Source organism: Drosophila takahashii, chromosome 3R (genome assembly GCF_030179915.1).
Source record: "Drosophila takahashii strain IR98-3 E-12201 chromosome 3R, DtakHiC1v2, whole genome shotgun sequence".
NCBI lineage: Eukaryota > Metazoa > Arthropoda > Insecta > Diptera > Drosophilidae > Drosophila > Drosophila takahashii.
In genome coordinates this window covers 39,426,632-39,446,983 of record NC_091681.1, presented here as the reverse complement: position 1 = coordinate 39,446,983, position 20,352 = coordinate 39,426,632, and the positions used below count along the sequence as shown (strand labels likewise).

The 20,352-nt window shown below is 39.3% G+C and overlaps 2 protein-coding genes and 1 long non-coding RNA gene across 8 annotated transcripts; 1 reads left to right on the top strand and 2 right to left on the bottom strand.

Moving 5' to 3' along the window:
• Positions 1 to 74: 74 nt before the first annotated feature.
• Positions 75 to 10,012, top strand: Ald1 (fructose-bisphosphate aldolase). 6 transcript variants are annotated; one of them, XM_070216111.1, is made up of 5 exons: positions 75 to 319; positions 6,184 to 7,000; positions 7,255 to 7,454; positions 8,212 to 8,286; positions 9,242 to 10,012. In XM_070216111.1, the coding sequence occupies exons 2-5, from the start codon at positions 6,205 to 6,207 to the stop codon at positions 9,329 to 9,331; spliced, it is 1,161 nt and encodes a 386-aa protein (XP_070072212.1). In that variant the 5' UTR covers positions 75 to 319; positions 6,184 to 6,204; the 3' UTR covers positions 9,332 to 10,012. The 6 variants fall into 6 exon arrangements, with proteins under 6 accessions (XP_070072212.1, XP_070072209.1, XP_017011380.1 ...); XM_070216108.1 differs by lacking the exon at positions 9,242 to 10,012 and adding an exon at positions 7,904 to 8,047 and having other exon boundaries at positions 78 to 319; positions 8,212 to 8,567; XM_070216109.1 differs by lacking the exons at positions 75 to 319; positions 9,242 to 10,012 and adding exons at positions 2,301 to 2,319; positions 7,904 to 8,047 and having other exon boundaries at positions 8,212 to 8,567.
• LOC138913443 (uncharacterized) lies at positions 4,393 to 5,655 on the bottom strand. Its single transcript, XM_070217198.1, has 2 exons — positions 5,179 to 5,655; positions 4,393 to 5,127 (listed from the first exon to the last, which is right to left on the bottom strand). Exons 1-2 carry the CDS (start codon positions 5,425 to 5,427, stop codon positions 4,417 to 4,419), a joined length of 960 nt encoding a protein of 319 aa, XP_070073299.1. The 5' UTR covers positions 5,428 to 5,655; the 3' UTR covers positions 4,393 to 4,416.
• An 8,387-nt stretch (positions 10,013 to 18,399) lies between the features above and the next one.
• On the bottom strand, positions 18,400 to 19,282 carry LOC108067068 (uncharacterized). Its single transcript, XR_011419082.1, has 2 exons — positions 18,908 to 19,282; positions 18,400 to 18,854 (listed from the first exon to the last, which is right to left on the bottom strand). It is a non-coding gene; the product is annotated as an uncharacterized lncRNA (long non-coding RNA).
• Positions 19,283 to 20,352: the final 1,070 nt, after the last annotated feature.

The following is a 20,352-nucleotide window of genomic DNA, read 5'->3' as shown; positions in this document are numbered from 1 at the left end:
TTTGGATGCCTTCCGTTTGGGGATCTGGGAATTTTTAGCGCTTGGCTCAGTCGGTTGCCCAACACCGCCGGCGACGACCTCTAAACAACCTTTTGGGGTCTCGCTCGCCATGTCTCGCTTATTTCGCTTTGGAATTTCACGTTGACGGCGCCGTCGCAGTCGCAGTCAGCGGTAGCAGAGCCATCGGCAGAGGCAGCAGCGACTCGATTCGAGCTGAAAATAAAAGCGTTAACCGCTCTCCTCCAGTGCAGCAGCAGCAGCGGACCCAGCCAGTAGCCAGCAGCTAAATCACCACATCCCAGATTCAGTTTCCAGTTCGGTGAGTGGGCGTGATAAAGTGGAAAAAAGAGTACAACCCCCTGAGAAAAAAATAATTCAGTTATATATCTAGAAAAAAGCCCCGAAGATCTGTTAGTGCAATTGAAAAGTCGCGTAATCGTTCCCATTTTTCTCTGGGCTGTTTCGTAATCCAAATTTACAGAATCTGTAAGCGTGTGAGTGAGTGCGTAGTTTCGAATTTATTTCCTCGTGCTCAAAACTCTTATGACAAGTTCTAGAACCTTGGGGTTTCCGAGTGTTGTTGACCTATGCACCGTAAAAAAAAAGAGTGGGGGCAACGGGAACTGCAGGCGATAAGAAACCTTATCGGGTGACTTTTGAGCTCTCGAAAGTAGTTTTTTCTCTACCGGCTCAACCGGCTCTCTCTCTTTTAATATTTTTCATCCTATCCCCACTCGCTCTTCCAATTGAGTTCATTTGCTTATTGGCAAAGTTTCAACTGCAATTTGTAGTCGCCGCTGCGGTTTTTCTTTATAAATAGTTGGCGCAAATGTTAAATGTATGTACTATGCATCGGGAAATACATACATTTTCGTATCTTTCCTAGAACTATTCAATTAGCCAACGTCATCGTAAATTCCTCGGTTTGTTGACGTCTTCTCTTCTTATTACACCTTAGTTTATCCGTCTTTATCCATTGCACTTTTCATTTACCTTTCAGTGAATGAGCAAGAGACGTAATACAATTCGGAATAGGTGGGGAATAAATACACACAAAGAGGGATTTACTCAGTAAAGAGAAAGAGAGGCACACGTTTAGGGGTTGTTTTGAATGGAACCTACAGATGTACAGAAAAACGAGTTCTGGAGTGGCAAGGACTTCTTTTGAAGGTCAACAGCAGATACCTGTTAAGGATACGCAAAAACAATATTTCATAAAAACAATAATCTATTACCATCACATATATATTTTCAAAAGCTTCTTTACTACTTGTAAATTACATGATAATCTCTCTGGGTTTCATAATTCAGTTTATAAGTTTTTATAAAAATTAAAAAACAATTTCACTGCGTAACACAGAGATGTAATAGATCGATAAAGCTTACTATCGTATAGAACTAGATAAGAACTTATTGGTATATCTCATAACTTGTATTTATAGCAGCGGTCGGCACACTCATACAATTACATTTTGTTTTATATTTGTGTGAGTAAATTGTACGGGTCAGCTTAACAGTGTATGTGCGCAGACCGCTGTTCTACAGTATACGTGAGAGGCACTGAGATGAGCAGAAAAATTTCCTATGCTCACTTAATAGGACGCTGCCGACCGCTGATTTATAGACCCGATAGTATAGCAGTTACCAAAGCTAAATTATTGGGGTCACATAAGAAGGGCGTATAGATAGAAAAAGAGGAGTACGTGCTCAATCCAAAGTTCCCTGCCACAAAAATTGTTTTTATATAAAATAGGTTTTACCACACATGTTTACCGTTAATCGCTTGACGTCAGTTCGTAGTTTTTACTTCAGTAGTAGTTTGTATTATCTCCCCATGTAGATGTTCTTTTGACCCACTGTCTGCCTTCGAGGAGGCCGGACCTAAAATCTCGTTATGATAATGCGAAACCTTTGGAACCGCCAGTGGGGGCTCGTTTTTTTCGGTCGGTTTCTATTCAAAATTTCCACTGATAGCAGATACAAAATGCGGCTACCAGTCGAACTTGTTTGTTCATCTTTCCGGAGCAACTTCTACCATATTCCATGACACTTATTCGACTCTCTATACATTTTGTTGGTCGATTTTTTTATCAGCTTGTTTTTGTACAAACACAACCACACATATAGACTGACATGTGTCGGTTTATTTTTATACACGGTTTCTTGATAGCAACGTAAATTTATTTTGATTGTTTTTTGTTGTCATGCGTTGCCTGTTGTGCTTTTCGTTCCTCTTTACTTTTTATTTTTTGTTCATCGTATATATTTCGCCTAGTTTTCGAAACTTTTTAGTCTTCGATTGATTGCCGGCAAGTGTAGGTGGGTGTTGTCTCTCTGAGTGAAGCCGAAATAGATATAGATAACTTGTCCTATAGATAAAAATGTGTATATAAAATAATTGAGTGATTTAGTGCCGTTCTGAGAAATTTTTACGAATATCTTGAATGAAATTATATAAAAATTTACTATAATATTTATAATATCTAATATAAATTGTTGATATAGGCTTAAAAAAAGTTATACACAAAAAAAATCACAAATTTAAATTATTTTATAAGTATCTGTCAGGTTATTATAAAGATATCTATTCAATCTCAATCGCAAGTTTTTCACGTGCATGCCAAGTGTTAAATATATGGCATGGGAAATCTAGGTGATGCGGTAAACAATATATTTTGTGATAAGTTGCGGTGGTCTAATCTATAGCCTGACATTTATGCCATTCCAGTCCTTGGCTCACTGTCAATGTCAAACAAGTAAAACCCGAGTTTTAGTCATCGCAGAATATTTCGCATTTGTATCTACATATTGCTAGATAGTCCTCGCTCTCATTCGCACTGGCTATAGCTATCTCTATCTTTCACACGCGCCACACGACTTTCGGTTTTCAACAATTTCTATTCGCGTTTCGTAAGGCAACAAAATTTCGCTGGCAACATGTGTTGCTCACAGCCATTGCAACATTGTTGCTTGACCTTGTTCAATGTCAAACAGAAATTCATGCGCCCTCCGCTGACGTCGCTGCCGCCGGGGGCGTCGACTGAGGCAGCGCTGTGGCAGCGATAATAAAAGTGAAAGTTTCCACGTCACACATTATGCGGGTGTGAAAGAGAGAGGCACATGCGGTGAGAGCGAGAGGGAAGACTCCATGACTTTGATTACATCAGAGGGAATTATTTCCGAGGTTTCCGTGACTTTGCTCAGTTACTAAAAATTCATCGTCGAGGTTGGTTCGCTTTTTCCCAAGTGCTCTTAAGTTTAATCAGTAATTCGGTTTTAGCAAATAGTTGAAACAATTTAAAGAAATTCAGAAATTAGCAAACTAAAAACAGTGAAGTGAAATATTTTTTTAGAAAAAAACTTAAAAGGATTTTCTTTGAAAACAAATAAGTTTTATTGAAGGCTGTGGTAGTCTATTAAAAAGGAAACATTTTGTATGGAAATGTTGATAGTGGGAGGACAGGAAAAGTGAGAGAGAGGGCAATAGATATAGAGAAAAGCACGTTTTCGGTGCATGCGCCTTTAATCTGGTTCAATTCCTCGCTCTTCGCTATCAAATCAGCTGTGAAAAACACTAACATGCAAAACATTTATTATCTTCAATGGAAAAAATTTTTAAATTGGGAAAAATACGAGTGACATTGACCTGACACTGAACATGTGATGATATAATTTCGGAAGGTAATAGTCTAGAAGAGCGGCCTGAGCACCAAAAACCGCGAAAAAATTACCCTCGATGGACCGCGATTTCTTAGGAATTTACGTGCAGAAGATTATTTGCGGAAATGCATGGTTCTCTTGTAATTGCATTTCAAAGTTGCGTGTTTTGCTATAAAAACAAAGTAGGATTTTCTAGGATTTTGAGGTGTTTTATGTCATTTTGCTATAAAAAACATATGGGCTTTCCGTTTGTTGTCAAAATAATAAGCGTTCGAAAAAATTCGACAAAAATGTGAAATTGTTTTTATAGCAGGCCAGACCCCACAACCGCGCATTAATATCCTCGATGGACCGTGATTCCTTAAGAGCTTGGGCGACCATGGATGACCAACATATACATTTTTAAGATGAATCTTAAGAAATCGCAATCCGAGGAGGATCAACCTTAGTCTTTATCAAAGCCAATTACGAGAGTTTTTAGTTCAGTACCTCCTTATACTTGTAACTCATTTGTAATAGTAAATAAAATGCTATATTAAACTATGGTTAATGATTGGACAGTAAATATTTATTTATAAAAAATGCTGGTTAGTGGTACAGATTAAGCCTATTCCTTTTCATTGCCCGTATCGGTGGATTTAAAAAATGGGAAATGCTAAAAAAGCGCCGGAAGCAAAAAAATTAAAAAAAAAATCGCGCGATTTTTTTTTTTATTTTTTTTGCCTCCGGCGCTTTTTTAGCATTTCCCATCTCTTTTTAAATACTAACATCGCGTTCAGGATTAAACAATTCGCCCATTGCTGAGAAAATTGCATGGAATCTTGAGGTGTGGTTTGGGTGCCTTTTCAAAAAAGTGAATCGCGCTATGTACCCTTGGTAGTGCTCCGTTTTCCGGCCATAGTGGGGAATGTTCTCCTTTAGATCACGCAATAGTCTCTCTATTCGCTGTGTATTGGCTCCCGTTTCAGGGTCGACGAAGTTTACTGAGTGATGAACGATCATGTGAGAGTAGTTCGCATCCTTTAAACCATTGTATGACTTCCAGCAGTCGGATATAATTCTGGTTCCATTGGCGATGTTGGCCTCTATAATTGGAAGGAGTGTTTCCTGGCTACGGTCCTCCACAGGCACCAAAAAAAAGTCACCGGTTTCTCTGCAAATTCCTCCGAAAACCCACTGGCCATCCACCACGCGACCGCAATTATACTTGCGCCGGCCAATTTTGGTTTCGTCAATTTCGACGGTTAAACCGTCTCCACCTATTATTTGTTTTGCGTTCTTCTTCGTCCAGCTAAGATAAATTTCCCGAAGAAAATTACTCCAGTCAACCACCGTCTGTTGGGACCAGCCTAGTTCTTCCCGAAGGAATGAGATTGTTGAACCCTTCATCTCCCAAGCCACAAAATTACAGGCCTGTTCAATGCCAACGTGGGACTTGCTGAAGAATGTCCGTTTGATGGCGGATTCCTTACAAATATAATTTAAAGCAATATTTTGTTCAAATTAAACAATTGTTACCTTAAAGGAGCATTGAACTTTTCTTAATTTCCGTTTCTGTTGATGATTACTTATCATCCTGCGGCACCTCCAAAATGGCGTACTAATCGGTCTCTTCGCATTGAAAGACAATGTTGCGGGATTACTGCAGTTGGGACAGTCCTTGCTCTTTAGAACAACTCCATGTCTCTGCAGAAATGAAAACACTTCTTCTTCGTCCATGGCAAGAACGTCTTTATAAGAAATAGTGCACCCGTTGCAGGAATCCATAGTAAACAAAAATCAAAAGTGCAATTTCTGATTAAGCAACAAAAGCCTACTTGTTTTTTATAGCAAACCCATAAATTCATAGAAAATGCTCATTGTTTTTATAGCAAAATGACACAAAACACCTCAAAATCCTACTTTGTTTTTATAGCAAAACACGCAACTTTGAAATTCAATTACAAGAGAACCATGCATTTCCGCAAATAATCTTCTGCACGTAAATTCCTAAGAAATCGCGGTCCATCGAGGGTAATTTTTTCGCGGTTTTTGGTGCTCAGGCCGCTCTTCTAGACTATTACCTTTCGGAACAACAATGTGATATGATATCATATGAATGAAAAAAATTATTTTTTCATTAAATTTTAATAGGAATTTTTTAATTGAGGAAAATTATTTGTTGACAAATAATTATAAAATAATAATAAAAAGTGGGTCAATATCAAAAGGTAATCCTCTGATTAATAGCTGCCCCATTAGCCAGTGTTATCTATAAATTTTCCTTCAAAAAACATACAAGCCTTTGGGTTATTAGTCTTGGCCCGTCAAACTGTTTAGATACTTTTTAGAAAGTTCTCCCAAAATTCCTAGTTTCCTCTTCCCTAAAAAAGCTTCAAAATTCTTCGTTTAAGCAATGGATTTTTACTTTCAAAGCCGCTTTCATATCCCCTAGTCAAATTACTAACAAGCAATTTCCACTCTTCTTATTCTTCCACCAAAAATCCACCTTTGGCGATTGGAAAATGGATTCGCGTCCTGCAGAACTACACTCGAATCTCAAAAATGACCACCTACTTCAACTACCCCAGCAAGGAGCTGCAGGATGAGCTGAGGACCATCGCCCAGAAGATCGTGGCCCCCGGCAAGGGAATCCTCGCCGCCGACGAGTCGGGCCCCACCATGGGCAAGCGTCTGCAGGACATCGGCGTGGAGAACACCGAGGACAACCGCCGTGCCTACCGTCAGCTGTTGTTCAGCACCGACCCCAAGCTGGCCGAGAACATCTCCGGCGTGATCCTGTTCCACGAGACCCTCTACCAGAAGGACGACGCCGGCGTCCCCTTCGCCGACATCCTGAAGAAGAAGGGCATCATTCTGGGCATCAAGGTCGACAAGGGTGTCGTGCCACTGTTCGGCTCCGAGGATGAGGTGACCACCCAGGGCCTCGATGACCTGGCCGCCCGTTGCGCCCAGTACAAGAAGGACGGCTGCGACTTCGCCAAGTGGCGTTGCGTGCTGAAGATCGGCAAGAACACCCCGTCCTACCAGTCGATCCTCGAGAACGCCAACGTTCTGGCCCGCTACGCCTCCATCTGCCAGTCGCAGCGCATCGTGCCCATTGTGGAGCCCGAGATCCTGCCCGATGGCGACCACGATCTGGACCGCACCCAGAAGGTCACCGAGACCGTGCTGGCCGCCGTCTACAAGGCGCTGAGCGACCACCACGTCTACCTGGAGGGCACTCTGCTGAAGCCCAACATGGTCACCGCCGGTCAGTCGGCCAAGAAGAACACCCCCGAGGAGATCGCCCTGGCCACCGTGCAGGCCCTGCGCCGCACCGTCCCCGCCGCCGTCACCGGTGAGTCCTGATCCTGGTTTTGGGTGGGGAAAAGGTGTCTTTATAGTCTTTGGAGATTAGTAGATTTTGTAAGAATTTTTTAGAGTTTACCTTATATAAGGAAACTGATTTATAGGTGAATGCTAAGTCATTATTATATTAGTAATTTATATAGATTTATTTCTAAAGATTATTTTGACACCTCTTCTAGACTGAAATTAATTTTCCCCTATATCCTCCTATGCAAACACTTTCTAATCGATTTTCCCCCGCAGGCATTACCTTCCTGTCCGGAGGTCAGTCCGAGGAGGAGGCCACCGTCAACCTGAGCGCCATCAACCAGGTGCCCCTGCTCCGCCCATGGGCCCTGACCTTCTCCTACGGCCGTGCCCTCCAGGCCTCCGTCCTGCGTGCCTGGGGTGGCAAGAAGGAGAACATCGCCGCCGGCCAGAACGAGCTGCTTAAGCGTGCTAAGGTGAGTCTTTGGATAGTGCTTTCTATATAGAATTTGGTAATAGTTAGTCATTTAAGTGGTGAAGTTTCTTATGCTTCGAAAGGAATGTATGGCCGGGGTTTATTGGTTAAAGGAATATTAATATTAAGGCTGTATAAACTGCTATCCCAACCATCGATCCCATTACCAAAACCTAACCCTAAAAGTATTCCTTACCTGAACCATCTATCGATATCATTATCAAAGCTTAATCTCTTTCAAATTCTTTTCCATTGAAATTTATCTCTAATCTTTTTACGATGCTTAATTGATTAACTCCTTATCGAGCTCTTACTCATTTTACAATCTAACTTATTCATCATGAAAATTTCAGTTTTTCAAATTTTTAATCTAAATAACCATTTATATATATTTTCCTGCTTTAACCCATAATTTCATTATTTTATTATCACCTAACCCCTCATAATTAGGCAAATACACAGGCTGCTCTTGGTTGTTATGAGCCTGGATCTGTTAAAGGGTTCGATAGTGACGAGACTTTGCATGTGGACGACCACAAGTATTAAACAAAAAGCAATCAAGATTAAAATGCCAAAGAACGAGCTTTAATTTGGGTAAATTAAATAACTGGACTAGCTTTGAACTCACTATCGCATTTAACATACCGCTCTCACTTCACTCATGCTTCGCTTGCTCTATACCTAATCTTACCTAATCCTCGAAAACCCCAAATCTGATTAATCCCAACCACAATCCCGCTCTCCTCCCGCTTCCACAGGCCAATTCCCAGGCCTGCCAGGGCAAATATGTGCCCGGCTCCATTCCGTCGTTTGCCGGCAATGCCAACCTCTTTGTTGCCCAGCACAAGTACTAAGTACCAAGTACCAAGTCCTCCATAAATGCCACGCACTAATCCCGAGTCAGATTCGAGCCATGCTTTATCCCAAGCCGAAGCTAAAGCCAGCTGCATAACGCAAAAGATACTGACCAAGGCCCAAAAGCTGGACTGAGACATTCCTCCAACAACGGAACTGCAAATATATTCCTTTTAGCCTATCGTATACTTTTTACCACATAAACTTTTATGATAAACTGACAACTGAAATAAATTATACATTTTATTTTGATACCTGATTTGTGAACCTTGATTTTATTTTATTTAGTTTACTATTTATTTTAAGTGTTTTTATATATTATATTTTATAAGTTTGTTTAATTTTTAGATCGCCAAAGTTTAATCGTTTACTTTAACAATCCAAAAGGTTTTGTACCTAGAACGCTTAGTATAACTTTATTTATGATAAGAAAACTTTTTGAAAGGCCCTCGCTAACTTTCCAGTGTTTATTAGTTAAAGTTTCGAATGTCTGTAGCCGACAGTTGAGCTGAAATTATATGGTAAACAAAAGCGCCCGTGCAATGAAAAATATGGTCAACTTTACGCCTGCCCCTCTACCGATTCCCAGCGCTATTATATGTAATCGAATCATAATTTTCCTGCAGAAGAACTTGCAAAATGAAATTTTCCAAAACTTTTTAGCGCTGTACGTAACATGTATTCCTGCGCTTGGATGCGTAAAAAGTTTCCCATAAAACTGCCGCAGGTGGCTGGGAAAAGTTTTTCGGTGTGCAGCAAAAATCAGTGCGAAAACTTTTCAAGCTGGGCGAAAAACTTTTCTGCTGCGGCTCGCCGAAGTTATAACTAAGTAATAATTAAGAGCAAGCGTTTGTAATTAGGACTAGTATTTGCCAGGATATTTCCCCGAATCTAAATTAACCAATTTTCCCCGATTTTCCTCTACCCTCGCAGGCCAACGGTGATGCTGCTCAGGGCAAGTACGTTGCCGGAAGCGCTGGTGCCGGATCCGGATCCCTGTTCGTGGCCAACCACGCCTACTAAGGCGTTTGGCAGGACCTTGTCTACACACAAACAAGCAGAAACGCAACTACATACAACTAACTACGAAGCAGATTGCTGGAAACGTTTGGCAGTTTTCTTTATTTTTTTGTCTTAGTCTCGAGAGCTAAGCAAAGCAAGCATTAAAAAAAACCAAAAAAAAAAAACAAAGAAGGATAACAATTTCAAAACATGTTATATATATGTAGTACGTCAAAATCTTTCAATTTAATTATATGCTAAAAATATTTTAGAGAACAACTAAATGATGAGTGCAGAAGAAGAAAGGAATGATTATGTTTGATGGAGAAGCAATTTTATCTTTAGTTTTAAGCACATGAACCTATTATTGTTGAAGTTATGAAATTTCTATTTTATTATTACTATGATTATGAAAGATTTCAATGTGAACAAGCTAAATATGTCGTAAATCGTTAAGTTAAAAACACATTTTATAGTGAAAACAACAGCAATCCACTATCAGCAACATCGAAAAATGTAAAAGTCTTGAGACATTGAAATCGCCCAACGTTTTATGAAATTTTTTAATATTTTATAAAAAGATCCTCTATGAAAACCAATGTTTTACCATTATTATTATTATTAAACTTTATATTTATGATCGATAAGTATAAGTGAAACAAATGACGCAAATAAACAAACACATTACAATAAACCCGAAAAGCCCCCAAAACAACTCAATTAACCATATATACTTATATATACACTGTTTAAAAACAATATGTTGTTACAAAAAACTAAAAAAAAAAGAAAATATTTTAAGCTGAACTTCAGCGTCCATTGGCTGTCAAACTGTGCAGGGGCACAGTGCTTGTTACACGATTGTTCAATTCCATCTGAGATCCTCTATCCAAAATCGATAGAAAGTAACAAGTTGCAGCAACGTCATTATCACAGTACATATTCACATACTGAAATATGGCTAACACACATATTTATCAAACACGTTTTAATTTATATGTTATTCAAGTTGCAAATTCTGCATATCGTTGTTAATCGCATACTTGTTTGAAGTGCAATGTGAAAATATTACAGACACAAACGAAGGATATATTATACTAACTGGAAGGATTAAGCTTAAAATAGTTTATTGTGAAATAAAAATGAAAAGTCACCACCACGAAACAGCAACAACAACCAGCTGTACAACCAATATACAAGAAATAAAACACAACAAAAAAAAGTAACCTCTGCAAAAAGGGTGTTGAGCTAACATCTTTCAATAAAGAACCTAAAGAGCAAAAAAACAAGAGTTGGTTATACTTTTATTGTCTTTTTTCAAATAGCTTTGCATATCCTGAGGCGTAAGTTACAGTTTAAAAAGCATTGAGTGCTTAAGTCAGAGATACTAAATAGTAAAACGTATATGGTCTTTTTATAAAGTATTTTAAATAAAGATTATTCGGTGCTTTTAAATCATAAATAAATTAATTTTTATTAGTTTTAGATTAAAAATGGCAATGGCTTTTTATATTTTCCATATATTTTTCCTTTTTCTGTACTTTATAATATTTATTCTAAAATCATTTTAAAAACTTTATAAACATTTTATTCAAAATCAAATTTAGCATTGCCTTGAGCATTTTTTATTGTCAAAAGTAGGGGACGGTAAACCTTAAGGTCAACGCAGAATCTGTATCCCACATTTCGAGCGTTTCGCGTAATTTAAATTTACAATTTCCTCCATTACTAATGCAAATGTAAGCACGGCGTGCAACAAGCGACGTAATCTGCACCGTGATCCCTTTCCAATTCAATTTGTGGCATTCGCGGAGTGCAAAGTTCGTTTAATCGCACCCAAATCAAATGCACAATGGCCCAGACAGAGAGACTCGATGATAAGATGACGCGGGCGTTTTTTAAAACCGGAGAGTTGAATACAAGTACACAGAAAAAATATATTGTATATTTAGTTTTAATATTTACAGCTCCTTTGTTTTATAAAAGGTTTGATCTTATTTATACATGGAGAAGTTTATGCGTACATTTTTAAAATACTATTATATTTCATTATTTTCTCATTGCATTTTTATTCAGTTGATTTTTCCTCAGTGCAAAATTGATTGTTCGATTATGGTCAATTTAATTACGATTGTTTTTCGGTGAAAGATAGGAATGCCAATATTTATAACGCTGGGATGAACGTATTGTTTACACCATTGCGTCATTGGTTGTCTTCGATTGAAGACAATAAGGAAATTTTGAAATGTTTGTGCGGGTGCAGTGGCTCTGAAACTGTGCCGGAAATGTACCGCCCAGTTCTCGGGGTTAACTGCCACAAAGGGGGAGACCGGCAGGAAAATCCAACAAAGGTGCTGGCATTTGGCATCCTGATCCACAATGCCCGTGGCAGTGTCAACATTTCCTATGTCACGCTCACACTCTGGTACTCCCACCGACCTGCTGGCACAAAGATTGTCCACAAAAGTGGAATTAATTGTATTTGCATAGGATGTAAACATCATCACGTTGCCGGCAGGATCTCGTCCTGCAACGTTACTAAACTGGATTCTCTTTGGCTCGCAGCCTTTCGCCACCTTCCTGACACCCCAAACACTAAGGGAAACTGGGCTGTAGAATTTATGAGTCTAGATTTATGGGTCAAAAGAAGTGCTATTATTAAGTAAAATAAATAAGGTATGGGTTTTAAAAATTAAAAATAATATTTTATCGAAAGCCTGGTATTTTAGTTAGAATTTTATCCTGAAATTGAAATCTACTTTCTTTTAAATTATTTATTATTTATTCAACAGTTTCTGTGTAGGCAAGACTTTCAGTGCATTGAACATTCATTGTATCCTTCGGCTTCCTGCGGTGCAATTGTGATTTTACCTTACCCTGGCACGTTGCTGATTACGCTCAAAGGAGAATCGAGTCCTGTGTCCTGCGTCCTGAATCCTGAGGAAGGGGACTGGGGCTCCGAGAATCGAGACGACAATGGCGACGACATAAATATCAACGGCACGTCATGTGGCGCCGAGAAGGAAGTGGATGTGAATGCGAATGTGGACGGTGGATGTGGATGGTGGCACACAACGTGTTCGGGCGGAAATTGACACACCGTGAGAGACGTGGAGGTGGCCCAAAGATCTGGCAGTGAAGTAGAGGGGATTTGCAGGTCTGCGAAATGCAGTTGATTGAGCTTTGCATAATTTAAGCCACGCTCCATTAATTACATGCCTGTGCCGTTCCGTTCGGAAAGCCGAAAGCCGAATCGATTGGCAGTCATTTCGCACATGTCCTGAGACATGTCGACATCCGCCGACCAGGACCTTCCGTTCCCACGAGGACCTGCCTCTGCCCAGCCAACTGTAATTGCAGATTGCTTTTGCTTTTGCTGGCCAACCAGCCAAATGTGAGGGTGTGTGAGCCGTTTCTAATTAGCTGCAAACATCACTCGGGGGCCCAATAACAAAACCAAATGCGTGACACCAACACGCCAACGCAGCAGAAATAGCTCAAAACGAGCACTGGATCCACCGGACAGTCAGCCCAATGCCCACCGTCCACCGTTCACCATCAAAGCCAAACCTCCAAGGCACCGGAATCCACGTCGGACTACTCCCAAATGCATTACGCTGACCGCACGGTGGAAAGGATCAATTAAGATAGGAGCCCTATCTGCGTGATTTATAGGAAGCGAAGGAAACACATATTTATGGATGATAATGAAACATAATGATTGAATAATAACTCACTTTTGAACTCGAAAGTCAGGTGGATAAAAAAAGGTTAAACAATAATATATATTGTACATATCCATTAAAAACATTTCTTAAAATTATAAAATGTTTAATTATTTATTGAGTTTGAACTACTTATTTTTGATTTCATTTAAAATTTATGTGCCAGGATTTTTACTTGAAAAATTAAAAAAATTTGATGATATAAGGGTGAAACGGAAGTTAACCCACTTCCCACTCATAATCTCCGATTTAATTACGTTACCTGTTAAAACCAATCTTAAAACTCCTTAGCCTGTCCCATTGTAGACCACTTGGCTGGTCAGTACAAAGTCCTGTCACTTCTCTAAATCCCACTCGCTTTTTGGCCGTGTTTGTGTGCATTTTGGGCCATGTGCGTTGTCGCCGTCGTCGACGTCGTCATGGCGGCCAATGTGAAGGCCGATCGATCCGTTAGCGCCGCCCAGCCATTGTCCACCGCCCCTTTTCCCTTCGCCATTTTCCATCCCCTGCAATCCCAGCAGCTCGTCTTGGCAATTTATGTTCATTGAGTTGATGTTGATTTGTGCGCCGCGGCATGATTTTTTAATGGAATGTAATTTATAGTTGTGACGGGGAGAGGGGTTCGGGATAGATGTGCGGAGTCGGTTGGAAACGAAATCGCAGGCCGGCAGACGGGCGTGCACTCGATTGCATTTTGGCCAACTGCACTGGCCGTGTGCCAAATGAGACGGCAAAAACGACACAAATTGCTTGGCTATGGGGTACCCCCCCCTCCCGCTGCTCATCCATTTGGGCCCACTCGCTGTCTGGCGGTACGAAAGTATTTCAAACTCAAATGGCATATCTAAGAGCCGTGGATTCTTAAACTATTCAAATTTGAAAACAAATTTTAAATCCATTTTAAAATGCAATATTTTTTAAAATCATTTTTAATTTCCAATTTATTTATAGTTTAATACACACTTTTGCTGAAGGTACTACTTTCCTAGGTCAAACAATATTTTTAAGAATTTTAACTTAAGGTACTACTTTCTTAGTTCAAACAATATTTTTAAGAATTATAACTTAAATTTAAAAAAAAATGTTTATACCTATTTTGGTAAGTGTAAGAAAGGTAACCGGAAATAACCCGTAATTTCCACTAATTTATTGCAATTTAAAAATCGATAATAAACTAAAATGGCCAATTTTAAGAGCTAATAAAAGTAAACCTTCCGTTTTAAGCGCCTAATGCCTCACAAACTGCATTGAAATTTTAAAATCTTATAAAATATATTTATTACTTAAAGATTTTGTAAATTTGTAACTGCCAAATAGCTTGTAAAACTTTTGAAACTTGTTGTACTTTATTCAACTTACTTTTCAATCGAGTTACACATCTAAAACTATTGCTGGTGTAATTTAAAATGTATGCAACAAGAAGACGAGAGCAAACTTTTCCATCTGGACCGGAAATTGATTTTGGGCTGGGGGAAAATGAGTCGGTTTCAGTTGAATATCAGCATGAATAACTTACTGATCTCGGAACTCTTAATTAATGGCAGCATTTTTCTGTGCGCTCTTTAAGGAGTTGAAAAACACAGTGCTGACAGTAACATGACAATGAGGCAATCACAACAATTTTGACAATTCCATTTATCTTATTTGCACGATTTCGCTGCCATAATCGACAGAACAAATAAATCGCCAGCGGGGCTCGAAGTTCTAAAGGGGGCAAATTACTGCGAATATTACGCGATGCTCGTGCACGGTATGTGCACAGAAAAAAATATATATTAAAAACCATTTTTTAATTATTAAAAACATTTTTTTTATAATATCTAAGTACATTTTTTAAGGTATTTTTGATATTTATATAAATACTGACCAAATATTTAAACCAATTTTTTATTTTTTAAAACTTCTTCATTTTTTTTAGTTATTAAAAAAATTAAAAATTACCAATTTTTATTTTTGTTTAAAAATTTTTGGTAATTTTTTCTGTGTACTCGTACAAAAATGGAGCCGCAAAGTAGCCGCCGGCTGCTGTTTAAATCGAATCAAACTGAGCAAGTCCGTGGGGTGCAGAGATTCAGGTGAACGAACTAATGAGACTTTGGAAGTTCCATTGCCTCCGACTTTCACTCTGCCATTGCATCATAGAACTTTCCCAACGCCTTGACATTCTCCCCCACCCGTCTTTCCAGCCTTTCACTCACGTGCAATTAAAATGCCTTTGAAATGCAATCTGCGACGCGTTGCGTTGATTTGATTTGAGCCCGCGACATCGCGTGAGTTGAGCTGTGAGCTTGCATAATACGCCTGTGCCTGTGTTCGTGGGAAGATATCGGAAGACTCGTCAGGGGGCACGGAAAATGCAAGTAATTATATGTGCAAATATTTTCTAATGAGCAAGTGCAATGAGTACCATTTAATTCAAATGGGCAGAGCCGCAGAGCAAACGTTTTGCTGCCGCGAATGTGTAATGAGAGGGAACTTAATATAGTTTATATATTCTTAATCATCCCTTTCGCTGCCAGCTGGAAAATGGAACATGCAAAGCCTTTTAGCAGCTGGCAGGGGAATCCCTGGCACTTCGCAGAGCAAACTAAATTAAATCAGAAATTTATCACTCGGAGAAAGTCGCCGGCTGACAAGTAGAGTAAATTAATCAGTGCGGAATTCTTGAATTCCTATTTTTATATTTACTTTGCCATGAATGACAATGTTGACTCAATTAAATATCTTATCTTGGGGAAATGCCCATTCATTGAAGACCCAGACTAAATTAAGTACATTGGGAAATGAATATGATAAATTAGTTGATAAAGCAGAAGATTCCCAGAATTTAGTCTATTATTACACAATTGGGTCACTTGAATGATAAATTTAAAATATCAGATATACATTTTATTTTATTTTTTATTGCATGGTACATAGTTTCCTTGTGCTATAAATAAACCTTATCAAATCGCTGACTACGTCATTTGCAGTTTAACAACTGTAAAGCCTAACAAAAACAGAACATAAAAACAAATAAATAAAGGAATAAAAAAGCCATTTTTACGACAACAGGCGGCGCTAATTCATTGACCCACATGGCGTATACGCAATCCGCCGACCTTAAGTCGCCGACATTGCGTATACATCAGGATGAGAGCTCAACTGCTGAGCGGCGGCAGGATCAAGGACAAAGCCGGCGGCCAAAGGAAGTTCTGATTTCACAGGCAGAGAGCTACAAAGCCAGCTAATGTCCTTTTGTCAGCGGCAAATTCCCCTCGTGCCACGTGAAGCTGACAAAATAATTTGGCATAATTAACCCTGCTCCTCCAAGGACGACAAAGTGGGCGGTGGAAAGCTTGTGGCAGTCGTGCAATTAAAGTTTCTCGCATTGCGACGCAGCGCACAAAAGGTTTTCACCATTTAGATTTTCCATTACAGATTGCAAAAATGGAACAAAACTGTGGGAAACTGTTGAGTTTTCAACGCTTTTTTCCGGCTACTGCATTTCCAGCGCGAGTGAAGTGAGGCTGCCGGACTGGGAAATATGACTTGCGCTCAGTTGATTTTCGAAATTAATTGAAATTGTTGAAAGTGCTCGAGGAGTGGCAGAAGGGGCGGCTGAGTCGGCTTGAAGGATAAGGCTTAGGGCTCTGACGTCAATTTCAAATGCGCAGTTTTAAAGGCACTTTACGGGGCTCAAGTCCTTTTGATGAGTGGAATTTCGTCGGTGGAATGGAGAAAAGGGGCGAACGGCTTGGCATTGGGAAACTTTTTCGTAGATATTTAACCGGCTGAGAAAGCAATTTGAAAAGGTTTCCGCCTTGGCTGCCGGATTAGGTAAATTGTTAATTTCAAATGGAGAAGTTCGAGAACCGGGCAAGTGAAAGCCGACTCATCCTTCGGCTAAACTGCACCCACACGGCCGGCAATTGAGCTGGATGTCCACATTTCAATTGGATTCAATTCGCACCGAGAGCGCTGAAAGCCGGCTACCACATTCTCGGATTTACACCATACACTTTTTACACTTTACACTTTGCTCGCACTCGATAGCTGTGCGTATGCTTAGAGCGCTATTACGAAATCATTCTGTCAGCACGTGAAAGCAGAAAGACACTGGGCGTACAGTAATACCTCGATAGGTAGCCGACAATATTAATTATTTAATTTAAAAACTTATTTCACTTGACACATTTGAAAGCCTTTTTAGCTAATAATAATGAGTAATTAAATTGATAATACAAATTTTAACATTTAAAAAGAAAATACAAATTTTGGAAATACAAAAGAAATTTAAGGTTTGTTTTTAGTTTATTATTTGTATATTTTATAAGTTATTTCAATTAGACAAGGTAAATCCATTAGAGGCTTTATTTAGTAGTACGACATTAATTTAGCAACTAAACCTAATTATTAATTTAACATTTTCTTAAATACTAAAACACTGTCCGTAACCCATTTACGAGGGCCACTGTATCAGCTGGGCAGTGCAGAATTAGTAGAACAACGGCATTTCCGTTATGCACTAAAAAAAATCACAACGAAAATAAAACAACAGAGTTTCTGTTGCGTCAATGCCATTGTCAATGGCGGCGAGTGCCGAACAGTTTTGCATTCATTGTTCGTCTGGCCGACTGCATTTCGCATTTCGCCTTCAATCGATACTTTGAACCTTTGACTGGATGGCCGACTGGCCGATTGACTGACTGACTCGCCTGGCTGGCTGGGTCTTCGTTTTGATTGATTCGATTGCGCCGGTTTGTATTGCTTTGCATGCGACCCCCTTTAAATATTCGCATAAAGTGCGAAAATTTCCACGGGCGTGTGTGTGTTTCGGATGCCCCAAGTTCAGGCGCGGACGAGCAATTAAACTGCCAGCGAATCGAAGACTGAAAAATCAATCAGCGGCCAGCGACGCAAATCGATCAACTCGAATCGACAGACTGCGACTGAGACGTTGTCGCATAAATTTCATTAAATTGCCAGCTGTCGCTTGAACAGACTCAAGATTCAAGACTCAAGAAAGTCGCGGCTTTGGAATGGCTTCGATGTCTGAGAAATGTATTGTTTTACCCCATTAGCTATGCCGAAAGCGGGAATGCACTCTATTTATACATTTTTAAGCGGCTAATGACTCTAAATCCAGAACCGTTCTCTTCTTACACTTTCTAATGCCTCAGTCGTGACTTTCTCTGGCTTTAAAAATGTAATTCGTGGCTTTTCCCACGTGGCTTTTGACCTTAGCCAAGCGGAAATTGTTTCGACCGCAAGAAAGTATAAATTCATTACCCGAAAAGTTTTTCTTATCTATTTGCCAGCAGGAAGAAAGCAGAAAAATAAGGAAAACAAAATTAGACCCAAACAAAAAGAAAAATAGACAACTTAAAAAGTGGCAATAATGGCTAATTTATTGGCTATTACAACTTTTCGTTTTTGATTGAAGGAAACCCTTCCCTTAAAATATTTTAAAGTCGTTTGGGCTTGTAAAAGACACGCTGATCTCCTGAAAACTGTTATTACTTGGAATTTTTGGACATAACTAAATAATAGTATAACTTAATCGAACAAAAGTTACGATTATCAGAGTCTTGAGCTAAAAAAATAATAGAACGTCACAATGATAAGAAGCAAGGGGCTGGGGCGATTCCAAAGGCTTTTTTGCCCGTTACTTGATTTCAGACTAGATTTCTTAGATTTACATGGGCAGCCCTCGGGAAATACTTGTCCGGAAGTTACCTCCACAACGCATTTAGAGCATTCCGGCTGTTTGTGATTACTTGTTACAGCCTGGCATCCCAACCCAGGTGACCAAAAGCAGCATGTTTTGTGGACACTGGCTAAAAATAATTTTTTTTTTATACAAAAATCCAGTACTGTGTGGCTAACTTACTTATTTCGGTGAAATAATGACCCTTCGGTACACATTTGAGCAAATGTTCCGGCAAAATTTTGGATTCATTGTATGCAATAGCATTTGCGTCGTCAGGACTCTCGCAGTGAAATCCAATCTCATCAATTTCGCAATTTTCGTTGACCTTTTCACAATCGACGCACTGGATGTTTTCTAATGGAAACATCGGTGTGGTTAGTTTAAATGATATGCCGCCTTCTGTTAATATTAAAATAAATATACTAAGCCAAAAATAACGGTTCATTTTCGCGAGCAACTACAAATTTTGTCTAAAAAACTGATAAATTCAGTCATAATAATCATCTACAATTTCTGATTTTGTAAAAGGCCAAGCCTGTTAGGTTACAAATTTCAAGAGCATTTTTGAGCTGCATTTTAGATCACAATATTTTTAAAATTAAATTTACAAGAATATTTAAATATGCTTCAATTATTTTACCCTCACTAATTTATTTTTTCTTTCACTATTCGTTCAGCCGGTCTTATGTAATTCCCAGTTTTGTTGGCCGAAGCAAGTTGTTGAGAATATTTTTTATTGACGTGACATTTATGCATTTTCAATTTTCGTTGCTGTAATTGCTGTCACTCGTGTTTGCTGCCTGACTCAGTAAGCTTTTCAGTGTCTGCTGCAAAAGTTAAAAATAAGTTAGTAAGAATATAACAAGAAAGATCTAAAAATCACAACAAATTTTTAATTATTGTTTCGATTTTTTGTTTAATATTTTCTCTTTACTCCGGCTCATTTTGGATGACATAAGGCAGAAAAGTAACCATTTCTGCCTGGCGTTTTTCGTTTCACAAAGCTTAATTTGATTTGATGTGTACATTTTGCTTTTGCCTTTTGTGGGCCAGTCGCACAATTTTTTTGCCTGCACTTTGTCACTTTTTGTTTGCCATTTGCGTGGCTGCCATATAATTTAATCATAGCCATTGGGCGTGTCGCTGACGAAATGGGCAATTAAGCAGAGCAAGAGGAGAGTCGTCCATTGTGGATCAGCCGATCAGCCCGAGATCGATTGGCAATAGCCGAGACTCAGCTTTTCGAGACTCTCGGACTTTAACGGCATTTATGAATAATTTCCGTGGTCCCAGTTTGCCTTCAGCTGGTTGAGAGTTCTGTGCATAACCAGTTACCGAAACTGAGAAACTTCAAAGTCGGCTACTTGCGTCGCCGTCTTGTCTGGCAATCGAACTATCTGGATTTCGACTTTACGCTTAATTTGATTCGAGGCTTTATTTTTAGCAAATCTCATTATACAAGTTTTGCCCCCTCGTTCGATTTCATAAATATTTATTATGTCGTTTGGTTTTATTTTATGCAAACACATGTTTCCTTCAACGAGGGATGCCGCACAAAACACAAAGGCCCAAAACTCGCGATTTCACAACTTCGAAGAAGTGTCCAACTCTTGAACACTTTATCG

Excerpts from the sequence above, each read along its gene's own strand:
- LOC138913443 (XM_070217198.1), bottom strand. The coding sequence starts at position 5,427 with ATGGATTCCTGCAACGGGTGCACTATTTCTTATAAAGACGTTCTTGCC. Across the intron at positions 5,128-5,178 it reads AAGTTCAATGCTCCTTTAAG|GAATCCGCCATCAAACGGAC; the intron begins GTAACAATTGTT and ends TATATTTGTAAG.
- Ald1 (XM_070216111.1), top strand. The coding sequence starts at position 6,205 with ATGACCACCTACTTCAACTACCCCAGCAAGGAGCTGCAGGATGAGCTG. Across the intron at positions 7,455-8,211 it reads AGCTGCTTAAGCGTGCTAAG|GCCAATTCCCAGGCCTGCCA; the intron begins GTGAGTCTTTGG and ends CCGCTTCCACAG. Across the intron at positions 8,287-9,241 it reads CCGGCAATGCCAACCTCTTT|GCCAACGGTGATGCTGCTCA; the intron begins GTTGCCCAGCAC and ends CTACCCTCGCAG.